Below are 16,770 nucleotides of genomic sequence, written 5' to 3'. Positions count from 1 at the left end.
CTGTCCCAACCCACTCCCTTGCTCCTCCCTGCCTAGAGCCGTGCTCCAGAGTCCAGCCCCTTTATTGCAGGAAACATCCCCCAAAATGATGCCTCCATGTCCCTTGAGAAAAGCTGGAAGGAAGGGAGGAGGCAGGGGCTCTCGTATCCCCTTGGAAGATGGCAAAACCAAGGTCACATATCCAGCCAAGGAAAAAAATTCCTTTTCCTAAAACTAAACAAAACTCCAGGCACTGCAGGGTTTTTGACTTATTTTCCCCTTGGCCTTGGGATCGTTTCCTAAAAAGGACTCTGTGGACACTCGTTCTGTAAACAGATGAGACGCCACGGCCTGTCTTGGCTGTAGCGGGTAGGGGCGAAGGGAGAGGATTAGGACAACCCCTCATCAGCCCCTCTCGCCTCGGAGGCGGAACCAGGAAGGCTCCTCTGGCAGCAGCCTGCAGAATGCTGGCTACATAAGGCTGCCTGGAGGGGAACGGTCAGCTCAGGTCGTGACTCTGGACACCTGCGGGCAGCTGGAGAGACAGACCCGCCCGGACTCGTGCCCCCACACGCCTCAGCGACTCCGAGTGGCACCTGCCCTTGCCTGCTCCACACACCCGCCTGGCCGGGTGCAGGGAGAGCAGCTTAAACCAAATGGGTGTCTTGGTGCCTGAACCCCACTGAAATCCTGCTTCCACCCGTCTTAGTCTTCCCATCTCTCTGAAGCCTTTGCTCTGGGGTACCCCGGACCCCTCTCATGTAACTGGACCCACTAACAGAAGGAACAATTTCCAAGGGAAAAGAAAAAAAAACCACTTCCAGTGGGTGTTATAACTCCAGAGCTGGTGGGAGCTTCCTCCTCACCCCTCCCTTGGACAGGAGACACCTGCCACGTCAGGACACACAAGTGGGCCCCAAGGGCACGTCCGTGTGGTGAGGACCCGAGGCCTCAGGCCACCAGCCAGGTGCGTGCCTGTCTCGGGAAGGGATTCTCCAGCCCTGTCCAAGCCCTCAGAGGCCGCAGGTCTCCGCAGTCCCTTGAGAGCAAGCCCATGGGGACACTGAGGCAGAATCATCTGGCTAATCCCACTCCCGGGCCATTATTTCCTGACACCCAAAAATGGTGTGAGATGATAAACGTTTGTTGGTTTAAGACACTACATTTGGGGATCATTGGTTGCCCAGCAACAGATAACTAATTTGGGAAGGGAAACGGAGTGAGCCTTGCCATCCTTCAGGCCACTGGGGTGTCCCTGGGAGCGCCCCAGACTACTGATCCCGATAAACCTCCTGTTGCCCTTGCCGGGAGGATCTTTCCAGAATTAAAACAGATCATACCTCTCCACTCTCTAAACCAGCCCCCGCCCCCCGGGGCCTCCACCGCAGGCAAATAAGCTTCCAGATGGCTTGGCTCAGCCTACCGACCCTCCTATCTGGGCTTCTTTAACATGGACGGCCATTAGGATCACCCAGGGAGCATTTTTTAAATGCCACATCTGGCTCCCATTTCGAGACAGTCTAATTTAATTGGCACTGTGACCCTAACGTGCAGCTGAGTGTGAAAATCGGCGCAGCGATGCTCTAACCATGGTCCCAGGACCCGCAGAGCCTGGACAGTCTTGGAACTCATGAAAAATGCAAATTTTTGGGCTGTACCCCAAGCCCGCTGAATCAGAAAGTGAGAACGGGGCCCAGCAATCTGTTTTTGCAAGACTCTGGGTGATGTTCGTGTTCACTCCGGGCTGAGGACCCTGCCCTAGATCCACCCTCCCTGCCCCTCCCCTCCCCCACCCTGCTACCTACTGCCTCATTCTCAATGCCTGGCATCGGGTAAATGTTAAATAAGTATTTGCCGAATGAATGGACACCACTCTCCTGATGAACGCCTCCCAGCGGTTCCCCCCTTGCCTGTGGCCAAGCCAGATGCTTCGGGTGGCATTCAAGGCTCCGTGTCAGCAGGCTTCAGCCAGCCTTGCCGCTTCCCCTCTAGACAACTCCCCTTGGACCTTCTGTGCACCCCCTCCCCACTGCCTGTGCAAGGATGCTAGCTATTTAGGATGTTTCAGGATTTCTGATCTTTGAGTGTGCTGTGATTTCTGTCCTCCTAGGACTACCTAGAAAACTCCTATTCATCCTTCAAAACCTGGCTTAAGATCTCACCTCTGTAACTCTTCTTGAGCCCTCCATTCCCTCAACCTTCACGGGCCCCCTGTACTTTAAACGGCACCCTCAGCCCAGCACCCATCACGCTTGAGGTCTCCATACCCTGGTTTCCTCGATCCGTGCAATGTGGATCACAACATTCCTGCCTCTTGGGGTCTCATGGTGGATGAGAGTTGATAATATCTGCAAAGTGCCGAGAACAGTGCCTGGCACAGGGAAATGCCCACCACGTGTAAGCTGTTGGTTTTCTACTGCCCAAGCCTGCTCATGCCTCTGTCTTCCCAACTAGCTGGGGAGCCCCCCCCCCGCCGAGGGCAGGGCTATGGCGGACTCATCTCTGCACCTCCAGCACCTCACACACACGTGGGCAGCGATAAACATTTGCTGAACTGAAGGGGATTAAATGAGTTCATCTGACTCGTCCTTTGATGCTTGGCTGTCACCTCCTGGGACTCCTTCCTGACACCCCAGGCGGGCTGGGGGCCCTCTTCTGCATTTCTCGTCTGCGATTCATTCCATCTGAACCCTCACCCTGCCCTACTGCCCTTCTCTGTTCACATGTCTGTCTCCCCATCAAGGCTGTGACTCCATGGGGCCATGGATGCTGTGGAATTCACCTGGGTCTCCCCACGGTCTGACAAATAAATTAATGAATCGATACCATCAAGGGCTCAGAGACCTTCCCAAGCTGGAGACAGCCCTGGGCTCAGGCAGATGATTATAAAGGGGATAGTGTTTCCTCATGAAGGACACAGGGAGGAGTCCCTCGGCCACCCACTTGCTCATTTCCACGACAGCCATGTAGCTGAGGTCCTCCAGAGTTGGTGACCTCAGGGCCAGCCGGCTAGAGTCTGAAAGTGAGCATGGCAGCAGCCTCTTCAAAGCTATTCCAGGTCCGGGGCACCTGGACCCTCGCACACACATTCACAAAGTCTCCTGCACACACAGCCGGTAGTGTTTAAAGACCATTCCGTGTGTGCACTAAGCTTACAAACATGACCCGCTGACTCTGCACGCTGTACATACAAACTCCCACCTAGGCCACAGCGTCCCACGGCTCCACAATCACAAACTCCCACAAACCACCTCCCGAACAGTCCTGCTCATCTGCACGCGTGCATGCGCATATACACTCACGCGTGAACATGCACATACACACACCCTCGTATCACTCTTTCCACGGGGCCATGGGCTCATCTTCCACTGTGCCCTTCCACGGGAAAGGAAAGAACACCACGGAAGGAAGGGGTCTGAAATGAATGGAGCCTGGGACGTCGGAGCCCTACCGTTCTGCACAGTTGTCCTGGCAACGGAAGATGGTCATCTTTTTGTAGTCGAAAAAGGACACGCCTCGCAGGGCCCGGCTCTGGGTGTCATCCAGGTAACAGCCGATGTACTTGGCTTTGGGGAGAGAAGAAAAGTCAGGTCTGGCTGGGGACAAAGCAGAAAGGGTTTCGCAAACCAGGGGCAACCAGCGTCCCTCCGGTTATGTGGCTTTCTTGACCTTTTGGTACCAGCCGCTCCCTCTGAGCAGAAAAGCAGAAACGAGAGACTAAAAGTCATGTGTGCTGGCTGACCCTGATTCGTAAGGGCAGCGCAGGCCAGCAGAGGAGGAAGGGACTCTTCTGGGTAGCCAGGGTTAAGACCAATCCCCTGGGCTCTACTGGTGACAACAAAGCAGGCGGGAAGCCAAGCCAAGGTCATTCCCTAAGCGCCACGCAGATGAGACCCATAGTAAGACAGCTCTGAAGAGCTTGACATGGCTGAGAGCATGTTGTCATTTCTACAAGCTGCCTTAAAATGTCTGTTTTTCCCTGGACACGTGGACTGGGATATCTCAAAGGCACCGGGTTAGAGAATACTAACCCAGTAAGGTCAAAATGGAAGGATCTGTGTAAATGTTTCTACCACAGCGTCTGACACACGATAGGCACAAAGGTACGATGAGTGGAACAAGAAACCGGCCATTCGCTGTGTCGTGCCGTGCTTCGTAGTTTGCCAACACGCGGGCCAACGTGAGTGCTTTCATCCAAAGAAAGACTTTACATGATGTAAAACCACCAGTAAGAAACCATACACAACAGGGGCGCCTGGGCGGCTCGGTCGGTAAAGCGTCCGACTTCGGCTCAGGTCATGGCCTCACAATGCGTGGGTCTGAGCCCCGCATCGGGCTCTGTGCTGACAGCTCGGAGCCCGGAGCCTGTTTTGGATTCTGTGTCTCCTTCTCTCTCCGCCCCTCCCCTGCTCGCTCTCTGTCTCTCAAAAGTGAATAAACATTAAAAAAAAAAAAAAATTAAACAAATAGAAACTACACACAACGTTTTCTTAAAGTAGTAACTGGGTTCCTGCACTTCATGGTAAACAGTAATTCTCACATGAAGACCACACTTCACAGTTTATACAAGTCTTTCCCCAAATGTTCTTATAATTATCATGACCTAGACATGTGCTTTGCTAAGTGGTTTCTACTTACCGTCTCACTGAATCCTTAGTGCTCCTCCTCCAAGGTAAGTGCTGCTATTCCCACTCTGTACAGAAGAGGAAACTGAGGCCCAGGGAGGTGAAGTCACTTGCCCACGGAAGCACAGCTGGTGGTGCCCACGCGGAGCCAGGGTGGACCTGGGCGATCGGGCTGCAGAACCGATGTTCTGAACCACTGCTCCCATCTTCTGAAATCCAAAGATCCTGGCGAGGACTCACATGAACAGTGGGGAGCACTGCCACGTTCATGCTCTTGGACAACTGAACAGAGGCCCAGAAAAGTCTGGGGGGGGGGGCGGGCTCGCTCCTGGGCGGTCGTGCCCCCCAGCGTGGCCCTGCTAAGTGCAGATTTGTCAGCCCCGCTGGAGATGGGCCTCGTCCTGATCACTCTGAATTTCTTCTCTAAGACAGAGGTGATACGGTTGATTGAAGAACAGTCCCTCTTTAAGAGAAAGCTCGCCTCCCTGGAGCGGGGACGTCAGATGGTGACAGCTCTGGGGAAGCCCACGTCTTGTCCCTGCGCTTGTTCAAGAATGTATGTCCCTGCCGTCACAGATGGGAATCCCAGCCCCTGGACTGGGGCGTGGGTGCTGTTCACACCTGAGCTGGGAGGCAGCCCCTCTCGTGAGCGTGTCACACTAACTTTAGGTCAATAATTCACTAAAGGGCAGAGTGTCCCATGTATGTAGAAGGGGTGGGGGCAGGGAAGAGATTGGGGGAGGGAGAGAAAAGATAAAAGAGGGAAGGAAGGAGGAAGGGACAGGAGAGAGGGAGGGCAAGGGAGGGAGAGGAGGAGGAGGAAGGTTTTTTGGGAGCATGAGGTCTTTATTGTCAGATCAAAAGATGGTGTGTGTGTGGGTGGAGCATGTATTGAGCACCTACTATATTCTCTCTACTAGGGGCCATTCCTCATTTTTAATTTTTAAACGTTTTTAAAAATTTAATTCCAGTCCAGTTAGCCTACAATGTTATAGGAGTTTTGGGTGTACAATACAGTGATTCAACAATTTTTTTTAAAGAATTTTTTTTAAGTTTACTTATTTGTTTTGAGAGAGAGCACGCGAGTGGGGAGGAGCAGAGAGGGGGAGAGTGAGAATCCCAAGCAGGCTCTGCGCTGTCCGCAAAGAGCCCAACGTGGGGCTTGGCCTCAAGAACCGTGAGGGCATGACCTGAGCGGAAATTAAGTCAGACACTTAACCGACTGAGCCACCCGGGTGGCGTTCCCCACCCCCTTTTTTAAAAGTAGGCTTTATGCCCAGTGGGGAGCCCAACACAGGACTTGAACCCACAACCCTAAGATCAAGACCTATGCCGAGATTAAGAGTTGGACGCTTAACGGACTGAGCCACCCAGGTGCCCCTGATTCAACAAATCTGTACATTACTCACTGCTCATCGTGACAAGTGTCCTCTTGGTCCCCAATCCCCTATTTCGCCCATCCCTCTACCCACCTCCCCTCTGGTACGATCCATTTATTCTCTGTAGTTAAGAGTCGGTTTCTTGGTTTGCTTCTCTCTTTTTTTTCCCTTTGACCGTTCGTTTCTCAAATGCCACATATGAGTGAAATCATATGGTGTCTTTCTCTGACTACCTTACTTCGCTTAGCACTATCTTTTAAAATTAATATTGCCACACACTTGTGAACTCATTTTCTAGATGAGGAAACTAATTCCAATGACCGTCACACCTGCCTGCTTTAGAAGCGAGTCTGGAGTTTTGGCACATGGGGTATGTTCTGACTGCTCGCCATTGACCTTACTTCTGTTCCTCCTCTTTGCTCAGTAGAATTAGAAGCTATGGAATCTGCCCAGGTGCTGACACCCTGTAAGGGTCTCGCCTGAAATTTAAGCCCAGGTCTCTTCTCCAGCCCTTTCACACGGGGGGAGGGTCCACTTCCTTTTGGCCCAAGATCACTAAAAGCCACACTGAGGTCTGACTCAGAGAAATGCTAGAGCCCCAGATAGGCTGGGCTTGAAGCTGGATGTGCTGTGGCTAAGGGTGGTCTCACCTAAGGGCGAGGGCAGGGGCGTTTGGCTGTATGTGGGGCGGTGGATCGTGCTAGATGAAATTTTTATAATCAGTCACACCAGTGAGCGTGTATACGCGCAGGTACAGGCACGTGTCCACTCTGGAGTGTAACGATACTGTCTGCATCTTCAAAGGGCCCCCTCTTCCTGTTTTTCTATTAATAGACCTTACCCGCCAATTACATTGTCCCTCCCACCAGCCAGTGACTGATCGATTGCTCCGGGAAAGGGCACGCGGCCCCCACTTTGGATTCTCACAGATCAAAGACAGGAGAGAGCAATCTGTTTCCCCTGGGTTATGACGTCGGCAGCCCGTAAGCCCAGAGCTACGAAGCCGCGGTCCCTGGCACCAAAGCCTGTCTGTTTGGGGAGGTGCAGCGAAGGCAGAGGCAAGCGGAGATGAAAAGTCAGAGAGAGAAAGGGCACAAATCGCTCCTTTGAAACTCCAGTCCCTTCTGCAGCTGGTTGACAAGACACAATGCGTGTCCTTCTTTAGCTTCAGCTGGTTCAGGACGGGTTTTTGTCCCTCGCCACCAGTGTAGCACTCCCGTATCAATACTCCAGCTAAGGTGCCCGAATCCACCCAGCCATGAGGGTCTACACCAAGTCTACGCCCATGCCTGTCTGTGCCAAAGCCGCCCCTTCCCATGTGCCACAGCAAGTCTCGGCTTGGGAGGAGGACGCTTCTGTCCCCACCAGACAGAGCGCCCAGGGGAGGGTGGGAGAGAGGGTCCCTCGGAAGCCGGCTGGGATCTGACCTGAGGGCCATCTGCCTCAAAGCGTGGGATTTTAAATGCTGTACCACCCGCTCTCTGTCCCCCCCTCCAGGCCAGACATCAGTGTTCGATGTCTCGCACAACAGGTGCTCAAAGCCTTTTTAGAGGAACAGACAATCCTCCGTTTCCTCATCTGTCAACAGGAAGGGGGGGGAAAGAGACACAGTCTCTCCTTAACGTCCTGGAGAAACACAGGCGTGTCACACGCTGTGACCCGATGAACTGGCTGAGCTCCGCGGGTCAGGAAATGGACACTGAATCAGTTTCCTTCCCGTCCTTGGCAAGGGCTGGTTCCTCCTTCCCCCACAGACCCTTCTGCACAGGCTGTGGCCAACACAATGGCCATCCCCACCCCTGGCATCTGTCACCCTGCTGACCTCATCAGTGCACTTGTCGCCAACCTGCTTCAGCCAGCACCTTGCCTTCAAATCCTGCTGTGGCGGCAGAATCTCCCCCGAGATGTGGGGGGAGGTTAGGTATGCAAAACAGGGAGAAAATCACAGGCCACTCGAGGGGGGATAAATGACTGAGTTCACACAATCTATCAACTCATCTCCACAGCTATCCAAATATCGCTGAAATGGCAGAGTCGTCCCCAGCTGTCCCATTTATCTCCAGCACAGGAACCAGTGAGGGGTGAGCCCGGGAGAGCACAGGCATCTGGAAAAAAGCACTCCCGACTGTGGGGTTTTTCTTTTCCTTCCCTTCCCTTTCCCTTCCCTTTCCCTTCCTTCCCTTCCCCTTCCCCTTCCCCTTTCCTTTCGTTTTCTTTCTTTTGCTTCAATTTATCTGCCCTTTCAGGAAATTTTGCTCTCTTCAACAAAAGTAATCTGTTAGAAGGATAACTAAACATGCACTGCTTTGTATTTCTCTGATTTACTGTTTGTGAGTAGATTCACAAACAGGAGGCATTACGCTGTGCTAGAAGACAGCCAGCCCTGGAGTCAACCAGATGTGGGTTCCAATCCTGACACTGCGGGGGCCTTGCGGTGTGACTCAAGCTCTTGGAGGTACCGTTCTCTTGCCTGGGAAGTGGGAATAAGAAAGAGGTGATATGGGTTGAACTGTGTCCCCCTCCCCCCACCTGCCGCCACCAACCAAAAATCAGTAGATAAAAAGACAGGTTGAAGTCCTAAGCTCAGAAGCTCAGTGTGCGACCTTATTTGGAAATAGGGTCACTGCGGATGCGATCTGTTAAGGTATGAGGGCATGTCGGAGTGGGGGCAGGGCAATCACTGTGACTGGTGTCTTTATAAAAAGATGGTCATCTGAAGACAGAGCCACAAGGAGGACGCATGTGAAAATAGAGAGTTTTGCTCTCTATGGAGTTTTGCTGAAGTTTTGCTGAAGCAAAACTGGAGTTTTGCTGGAGTTTTGCTGAAGCAAGCCAAGGAATGGCCACAGTTGCTGGTGATGCCAGAAGCCAGGGGAAAGGCATGGAACGGGTTCTCCCTTGGTGTCTTCGAGAGTGCACGCCCCTGCTGCCATCTCGATTTTGAACTTCTGGCCCCCAGAACTGCGAGAGAACACATTTCTGTTGCTCTGAGGTACTCTGTTACCACAGCCCTGGAACACTAATACAAGGGATACTGTTAAAACAGACTATAAACAGGATTAATCTATTCACGGAGCCTTAGCACCAGGATCGGCAAGAAACTCAAGAAACTCAAGGAAGAGTTCTCTTCTCCGCCATCCTGGATTCTCCATCCTTCAAGATGACCCACTCCAGTGCTTTCTGGGTTTCCTGGCGCAGATAATGAAATTTTCTGCTCGTGCCTGGGCTTCTGTGGGGCAGAAGGGATGCATCTTTCCCTTTGGTCAAAGCATACAGATACTACAGACTCAGCTCCAAAATCTCCTCCTCCAGGAAGGCAGCCATGATACACCCCCATGACTGAATGGGATCCCTCCCTTGGGATCCCAGATGCCCTGTCCCACCCTACCACAACGCTTTTGTGAACCATTTTCCAGGTACTGGAAAATTTACTTTTTCAAATTAGAAAAAACTTAGACTTATCGTAGAATTTTTAACACAGTGAAAAGGTGCTGTCATGGGGGGAAGGCAAGATACGACGCTATATATATGTAGAAACAAAGTATGTGCTTTGGAAATACGCACATGAAAGAAAGAGACAGAGGGGCGCCTGGGTGGCTCAGTCGGTTAGGTGTCCGACTTCAGCTCAGGTCATGATCTCGCAGTTTGTGGGTTTGAGCCCCACATCGGGCTCTGTGCCGACAGCTCGGAGCCTGGAACCTGCTTCGGATTCTGTGTGTGTCTCTCTCTTTCTGCCCCTCCCCCACTCACTCTCTCTCTCTCTCTCTCAAAAATAAACATTTAAAAAAAAAAGAGAGACAGGAAGGTAAGACACCAACAGTGTTGATTGTGTTGCTGGTAGATGAGGCTCTGGGCCATTTTTATTTTGATCTCTTTCTATACATTTTCATTCTTCTACAATGAACATGGATGATTTTGAGAATTAGGAAAAATTATTTTTTGAACATATAACTTATGGTTTTACTTGCCTGTCTTCCCCCAGGGGCTGTGAATGTTCCTTAGAGGGGAAAGCCGTGTTGGATCATTCCTGTGTCTCCACCTCCTAGCACTGGGCAGGGCACATAGTAGGCATGTGATAAATACAGGATGGATGGATGGATTGACGGAGTTAGAGATTATATAGCTCAGTGGCTAAGAATAAGAGCTTCTGGGGCCCCTGGGTGGCTCAGTCGGTTAAGCGTCCGACTTCGGCTCAGGTCGTGAACTTGTGGTTCATGAGTTCGAGCCCCGCCTCGGGCTCTGTGCTGACAGCTCGGAGCCTGGAGCCTGCTTCACATTCTGTGTCTCCCTCTCTCTCTCTGCTCCTCCCCCACTCGCACTCTGTCTCTCTCAAAAACAAATAAAGATTTTAAAATTTTTTTAAAAAAGAGTAAGAGCTTTAGACTCAGACAGAATTGGGCTGGAGTCTCCTCTGCCTCTTAGCAGCTGTGTGACACTGACTGAATCACTTAACCTCTCTGAGTTTCTGTTGAGCCCCATCTGTGAACGGGGCTCAAATTCCTGCTTGATGTGAAGCTGAGGGTCTGGATGCACAGTCCCTGACGTAGACCAGACCCTCGACACCTGCAGCAACAGCATCTTCAGCTGGAGAAGACGGGGAGCGAGTGCCCGGACGTTCCTTCCAAGAATACGGACTGACCCTCCCCCAAGTCCTTCATGTTCGGACTTCAAAATCAAACTGGATTTGGCTTCTGGCTCTGCCTGTGACTGGCTGTGTCACCTCAGGCAGGCCACATCACCTGTATGCTTCCGCATTGTCTTCTGCAGAATTACGATATTGATGACAACAGCTGGCATGTATTAAGTGCTTATTGTGTGCCAGCCTCTGAGCCGAGCGCTTCCTGTGCCCCGAGAAGTGAGGTGATATGATGGTTAAGGTTCAGGTGTAAGACTCAAACCACCAGGGTTCAATTAGTAGTTTACCCCCTCCTCCAGCTTGAACAACCTTGGGCAAGTTACTTAACCTCTCTGTGCCTCACTTTCCTCCCTACAAGATGGAGTTAATAATAGTGACCTCACTGGGTTGCTACGAAAATTATGTGATATAAGAGATGCAAAGGACTTGGGAGAGTGCCTGGCACTTAGCACATGATCGATTTGTCTTATACAATCATCACGACAGCCATCTACTCATGGACTTATCCCCAAGAGGAAACTGAGGCTCAGAGAGGTGAAGTGACCTGCCCAAAGCTGCACAGTCAGCAAGCTGCAGAATTGGAAGGTGCACCCTGATTTGGCTGCTTAAAGCACAGGCTCTCCCAAGGCCGGGGGAGGTCAAGGACCCAGCAAGGTGCATGGCACATAGTAGGTGTCGCTCCACCTCAGAGTGGACTTCCCACCCAGCCCCAGCCCCAGCCCCAGCCCCAGCCCCAGCCCCACCTCTAGCCTGGAGGCAGCTCCTCCCGCCCCTCCTGGCCTGCGATGGGCTCTGAATCGTTTACAGCTGAAGTCCCGCATCACTGCATCAAGCAGAGCCCTTGCCAGCTTCAGAGAAAAACCAAATGTGTTCAGCGTCAGGTCAGAGAAGCGTTCGTTTTTATTAGCGTTAATCTAATACGTTGTCTTTCCTCGCTGAACTCTGAATAAGTTAATCAAGGACAGGCTGGATTTGTGTTTTCTTAATAACGCCGCCTGATTCCGAAGGCTGCCTGCTGTGAGCTCTAGGCTCCGGGCATCTTTCTTATTTTCTCTTGCTTCTCTCTTTACATTTTATAAAAATACATAAGATTTCCAGGGGCAGAGGGGTGAGCGTGGCATAGGAGGCGGCCTGCAAGCTTTGGAATTAAATGAATCTTGTTTCAGATCTCAGTTCCTCACTTCTACCCGGGTAGCCTGCGTTTCTGAGTTTAAGATTTTCCTATTTGTGAAAGAAAATAACAATAGTGTCTAACTCTCTGAGTTGGGTGGTAATTAAAGCAATGAAGCTCTTACAACATGGTCCAGCCCATAATGATCACTCAATAGACAGTAGCTATTATTACTTCTACTGATAGTAACTCACTACCAGGTCACTATTAAGTGACCTAGAATCATGAACCAGGAGATGCGGTAAGCATTTTCCATAGATCCTTCCATTCAAATACATGAAGAGCAAACAGGACAGCGGCTGGCGTAGAGTAGGTGTTCAAGAAATGGCAGTCATTTCTGGTAGAAGTGGCTGTGACAGTTTATTCTCACAACAAACGGGAGGTGTTGTGAGTGTTGTTGGTTATCGACGCACCACTCCATCCCCACTCCATCCGGGACCTCAAAAGCACAGGTGATCACCATTCACCTAATGGCCCTGATAGGGACCATACTAGGTGGGGGGCCAGGGACAATTTCCAGGAGGCGAGCTAAGCTGAGAGCAGAAGGAAGAGTGGCGTTGACCCTTGGAGGCACTCCAGACAGAGGAAGGGTCATTCATTCATGTGTCCATCCCATCATTCCTTCATTCCACAAGTATTGAGACAAGTATTTATTGAGCACTGGCTCTGTGCCGGGTGCTGTCCCTGGTGCTGAATGAAGAGACTGGGGGAAATAGGAGAGGCAACGTTTCTGCCCTCATGGCACTGACAGTCTGGTAGGGGAGGCGGACTACAAACAAGGAAGAAACACATAAACAAGACGCTTTCAGATGATGGTAAGGTCTGTGACAAAAATAAAACCAGGAAATATGGTTGTGACCAGGTACAAAGTGGGGCTGTTTTAGTTAGGAAGGCCTCTTCTCTCGGAAGGTGAGGTTTGACTGGGGACCCAAAGGAAGGCAGGAAGGGAGCCACGCAAGGATACGGAAGAAGAGCATCCCAGATAGAAGAAACTGGTTATACAAAGACCCTATGGTAGGAACAGGCTTGGCACATTCAGCGAATGGCAAGAAGGACAGTGGGGCAGGGTGTGGTGGTGCGGGTGGCAGGGGGGGTGGGGTGGCATGCAGAGCCCTACAAGATAAGTTCGGAGCGGTGGCCATAACAGGGGGCTCTGGAATTTATCCTAGGTGGGGTAAGAGCATATCCTAAGGTGCAGGCTTGTGACGAACTTTGGGATTTGTAAACTACTAGGAGTTCAGAGTGGCTAGGGAGAGATACAGCTGGGTGGGTGAAGAGAAGCCACTTCACAATTTCTCCATTCTGTGTAGCACCTCGTACCTCACCTGGACCGAGAAGATGGGGTCCCTCCCGCCAGCAGATCCACGAGGACTTCCCGATCACCTCCAAGACCCACAACGTGCCAAGCACTGTGCTGGGTATTTTCCTAACCAGTGTCCCAGTGAGCTCTCAGGAGACGCCCAGAAGGGAGGGGTCGTTATCCCCATTTTACAAACAGCAAAACTGAGTCATGAGAAAGTGAAACTATTTGCCTGGGCCACATGGCTGGTTGGGACAGAAGTGGAACATGAATCCAAGTCCCCCAATCTGTTCTGCCACGTCCCACACTCTCTTCCACCTCCCTGTGAACGCCGGGTTCTTAAAGAAGCAGAATTCTAGGAGATCCCTGAGCGTGGGAAGGTGGGGTCCCCTGGATGGCTCCTGAGCCCAGTACAGGGTGGGACCGAAGCCGGGGAACGTGCTCCCCTGTGTGAGTCCGTGCCACTAATCCCGCTTCCCTCCATGGCGGAAGAAGGGGTTTTCCATGAGCTGAATCACAGCAGAAGTGTGATATATGGCAGGGAACACAAAGGCTGGGGAGGTTTTCCTTCTGTCCTGATTGGTGCTGGATCCTCCCAAACCATCTGGCCTGGATTCCCAAAACATGCCATGTGTGTTCATCTCAAGAACTGCAGGGTTGCGGGCTCCTCCCCCGCATGCTGGTCAGCCGGGCGGACGTCGGCAGACTCTGGAAGACGGTCCAGGGGCCAAGCGTTCAGGCCAGATGTGCCTCTCCCCAGCTGTACGGCCCTGGGCAAGTGTCTCCCTTCACCAAGCCTCAGTTTCCACATCTGTTACCTGGGTGGAGGGTCACACCCCTTGTTCATGAGGTATAGTGGAAACCGAGTAAGGTAACGCGCTCACAGAAGAAAGCCTTTTTCGACTGAAAGGCTAAGAAAATGCGAGGAAATACCTCCAGGGCAACGATGCCCTCCAACTGCCATCACCAAGAGATCGGTCAAGATGGGCCGACAGGCAACACGGTACAGCAGAGCCACGGCATGCCGTGGAAGCCACAGCTCACAGAGTTCCTGAGCCTTCTCACGGGCAATGCCACTGACTAGCTATGTCACCGTGGGCTCTTGGTGCCTCGGTTTCCTCATCCTTAAAATGGGAATAACAGCACCTTCTACAGAGTTGTGGTAACAATTCAATACACATTAAAGTGCTTAAGTACCTGGCACATCGTAAGTGCTCAGCAGACGCTGTTTCAATGTCCACGTGTATTTATTTAACAAGACTAAAAAAGGCTGCGAGGAAATGTCAGACTTTGAACTCTGGCAGATGTAGGGTTCAAGTCCACGCCTGGCTGTTTATAAGCTGTGTGACCTTGGGCAAGCTATTTAATTTCTCTGGGCTTCAAATTTCTCCTCTGAAACGGGGATGAGAGCGAACCCCCGGGCACGTCTACAGCCGTGACTATATGGCAGCCGGTTCCTATTCAACACCGAAACCTGGTGGCGGTTACTGTATTCTTCTCACCCCCTCCCTTCCCCTTGGCCACCTTCCCTGTCTGCCCCTCTTACCTCGCTCCTCCTCCTTCTCCCGGACGATCCTCCCCTTGAGGGCTCGGCTCCAGGCTCCACCGTAGTCACCCAGCTTGGCCCTCTCGCTCCCGTCCTTGCCCTTGAACCAGGGTCCGTACCTGCGGGCAATGTTCGAGGCTTCACCCGTGTCCCGGAAGCCTCTGCCCAGATGCAGGTCACCCAAGAAGGGCAGCTCAGCGCCTTCGGCCTGGACCCCCGCGGCGGGGCTGGCCTGGCTCTGGGAGATGGCGGGCTGGCCCACGAAGCCAGAGTGAAGGAAGACCAGGCTCCCGGCCGTCAGGTAGAGCACCAGGAAGGTAAAGAAACGCACAGGCTTCCTGCGGAAGTACCGCTGGAATCTGAACCAGAGCTTGGCCATAGCAGGATCATTCCGGACTGGCTCGCTGGGGCTTGGCTGGCGGGCGGGGGGGGGGGGGGGGGGGGGGGGTTCAGGAAGGGGATGGACGGGGGCTGCGTTCCCGAAGCTTCCCTTCGGGATGGAACCCCTGGGGGTCTGCAGTCTTATTCCTTCCGCAAAGGTGATGCTTGGCTGATGCCAAGAGAATGGAGCCCTCCTGAGGTCAAGGTGAGCTTCCCGGAGCCACAGGAGGGACCCCACACCCAGGAGTCAGTCCCATCTTCCTACATCTTGTTCCTCACGTCAGAAAGCTCCCAAAGAACTTGGATAATGGCAGTCGCAGGGGGATTCTGTCGGTCACCAGCACTGCAGCTCACTCTGCGCCTTTTCTTGGCTCTTGCGGCCTGTCAGGGCTGGATTCTTTCACCGAGGGCCATTTTCTGGCCCCTTTGCCAGCTGGGGGCCACGCTCGGTGTATCCACCTCGTGGAAACAGAGGCTGCCGGGTTTCCATCTGCTCACGCATTAGGGCTCAGGACTGCCACCTGCAAAACAGCACGGACACGGGCTTAAGAAGCCTCCTCACGGAGGCCAGAGCTCAAAGCGTTCTTAAGCCTTCTCACCGCGAATGCAGAGCCCCCAGGAAGGGAGGGAACCCATGGCCTGAAGCACCCCGCAAGTGCTTGGATGGAGGCCCAGTCCCGGGTCTTCTAGAACACCTGCCTTTTTCTGTAAGCCAAAGTGGGAATTTGGGGGCCTGTCTCCTCCTGGGCCCTCATTTTCGGACACACTTTACCTCGGACAAGCGCAAGTTCTTAGGGCCCACGTTTCCTATATATTTGTCATACTTACACTGACATGTGAATTACTTTAAGCCTAAAAAGTACTTCCTAGGGTCCCTGCCGAATTGCCTGCTGGACCTGGCTGATTCGGAACCAGATCAAATTCATTCTTTTTTGTTGCTGTTGTTCCAGCAAATGCTTAGCGAGCCCCACTATGTAGCAGGTACTGTCCTAAGCGCCGGACATAAAGCCGTGAAGCAGAGAGACCAAGTCCCTTCCTTCACGGGGCTCACATTCCAGTGGGAGAGATCAAAGCCATAGCCCCTCTCCTCTACCCAAGGAAGAAAAGGAAAAGAAATCTGATTTAGCGACATAGCCATCACTCGGCATTTATTTAGCATCTACAGTCCGCCCAGCTCTGTGCCGAGCCCCCTACATGCGTTAGCTCACATGGTCTTCCCAGGGTTCCTAGGGGAGGAACAATTTCCCCACTTCACAGATGAGGAACCTGAGGCCGCACAGCCAGTGAGCGGTCGACTTGGGAATTGAACCCAGGACAGTCCAAATGCAAAACCACAGCTCTTAACCACTGCGTTTTTGACCCGGCTTTTGTCCTACACGGACTAGATGTCACTTGGGGATTCAGAGATAGGCCCGGAAGCAGCAACCCACCTCCACAGCCTCCCAGGGACACTGCTCACTGTCTGACAGGGCCCCTCAGGGTGTGGTCCACGGAGCATCTGATGCATGATCACCTGAGAACCTGGTTAACTACAAAGATTCTGGACCTCTCCAGCCCAGATTTCTGGTAGAAGGGGAAGTCTACAGGTGTAACAAGGTGCCCTCCGGTCATGGTGATGGGCACGGAGGGCCGAGGGCACCGCTTTATGAGTAAACGTTAAGGATCATCAGCCAGGAGGAAAACAGAATACAAATTAGAAAACCGAATACTCCTGGTGCGATTTCATGTTATCACCAGCAGGGGGCCTCGTGAC

The 16,770-nt window shown here is 52.5% G+C and overlaps 1 protein-coding gene across 1 annotated transcript in view; it reads right to left on the bottom strand.

Moving 5' to 3' along the window:
* The window catches only part of WSCD2 (WSC domain containing 2), a 51,975-nt gene extending 36,934 nt beyond the window's left edge, over positions 1-15,041 (bottom strand). The window contains exons 1-2 of the mRNA XM_042962430.1: positions 14,637-15,041; positions 3,431-3,545 (exon numbers count right to left, since the gene is read on the bottom strand). Coding sequence (XP_042818364.1) covers positions 3,431-3,545; positions 14,637-15,015 — 494 coding nt within the window. The 5' untranslated portion in view covers positions 15,016-15,041. The remainder of the gene's footprint in view (positions 1-3,430; positions 3,546-14,636) is intronic.
* Between the last annotated feature and the right edge of the window lie 1,729 nt (positions 15,042-16,770).

This window comes from Panthera tigris, chromosome D3 (genome assembly GCF_018350195.1).
Source record: "Panthera tigris isolate Pti1 chromosome D3, P.tigris_Pti1_mat1.1, whole genome shotgun sequence".
In the NCBI taxonomy this organism is placed as follows: Eukaryota; Metazoa; Chordata; class Mammalia; order Carnivora; family Felidae; genus Panthera; species Panthera tigris.
The sequence above is the reverse complement of the archived record's forward strand: the minus strand, read 5'-3'. Positions and strand labels throughout refer to the sequence as shown.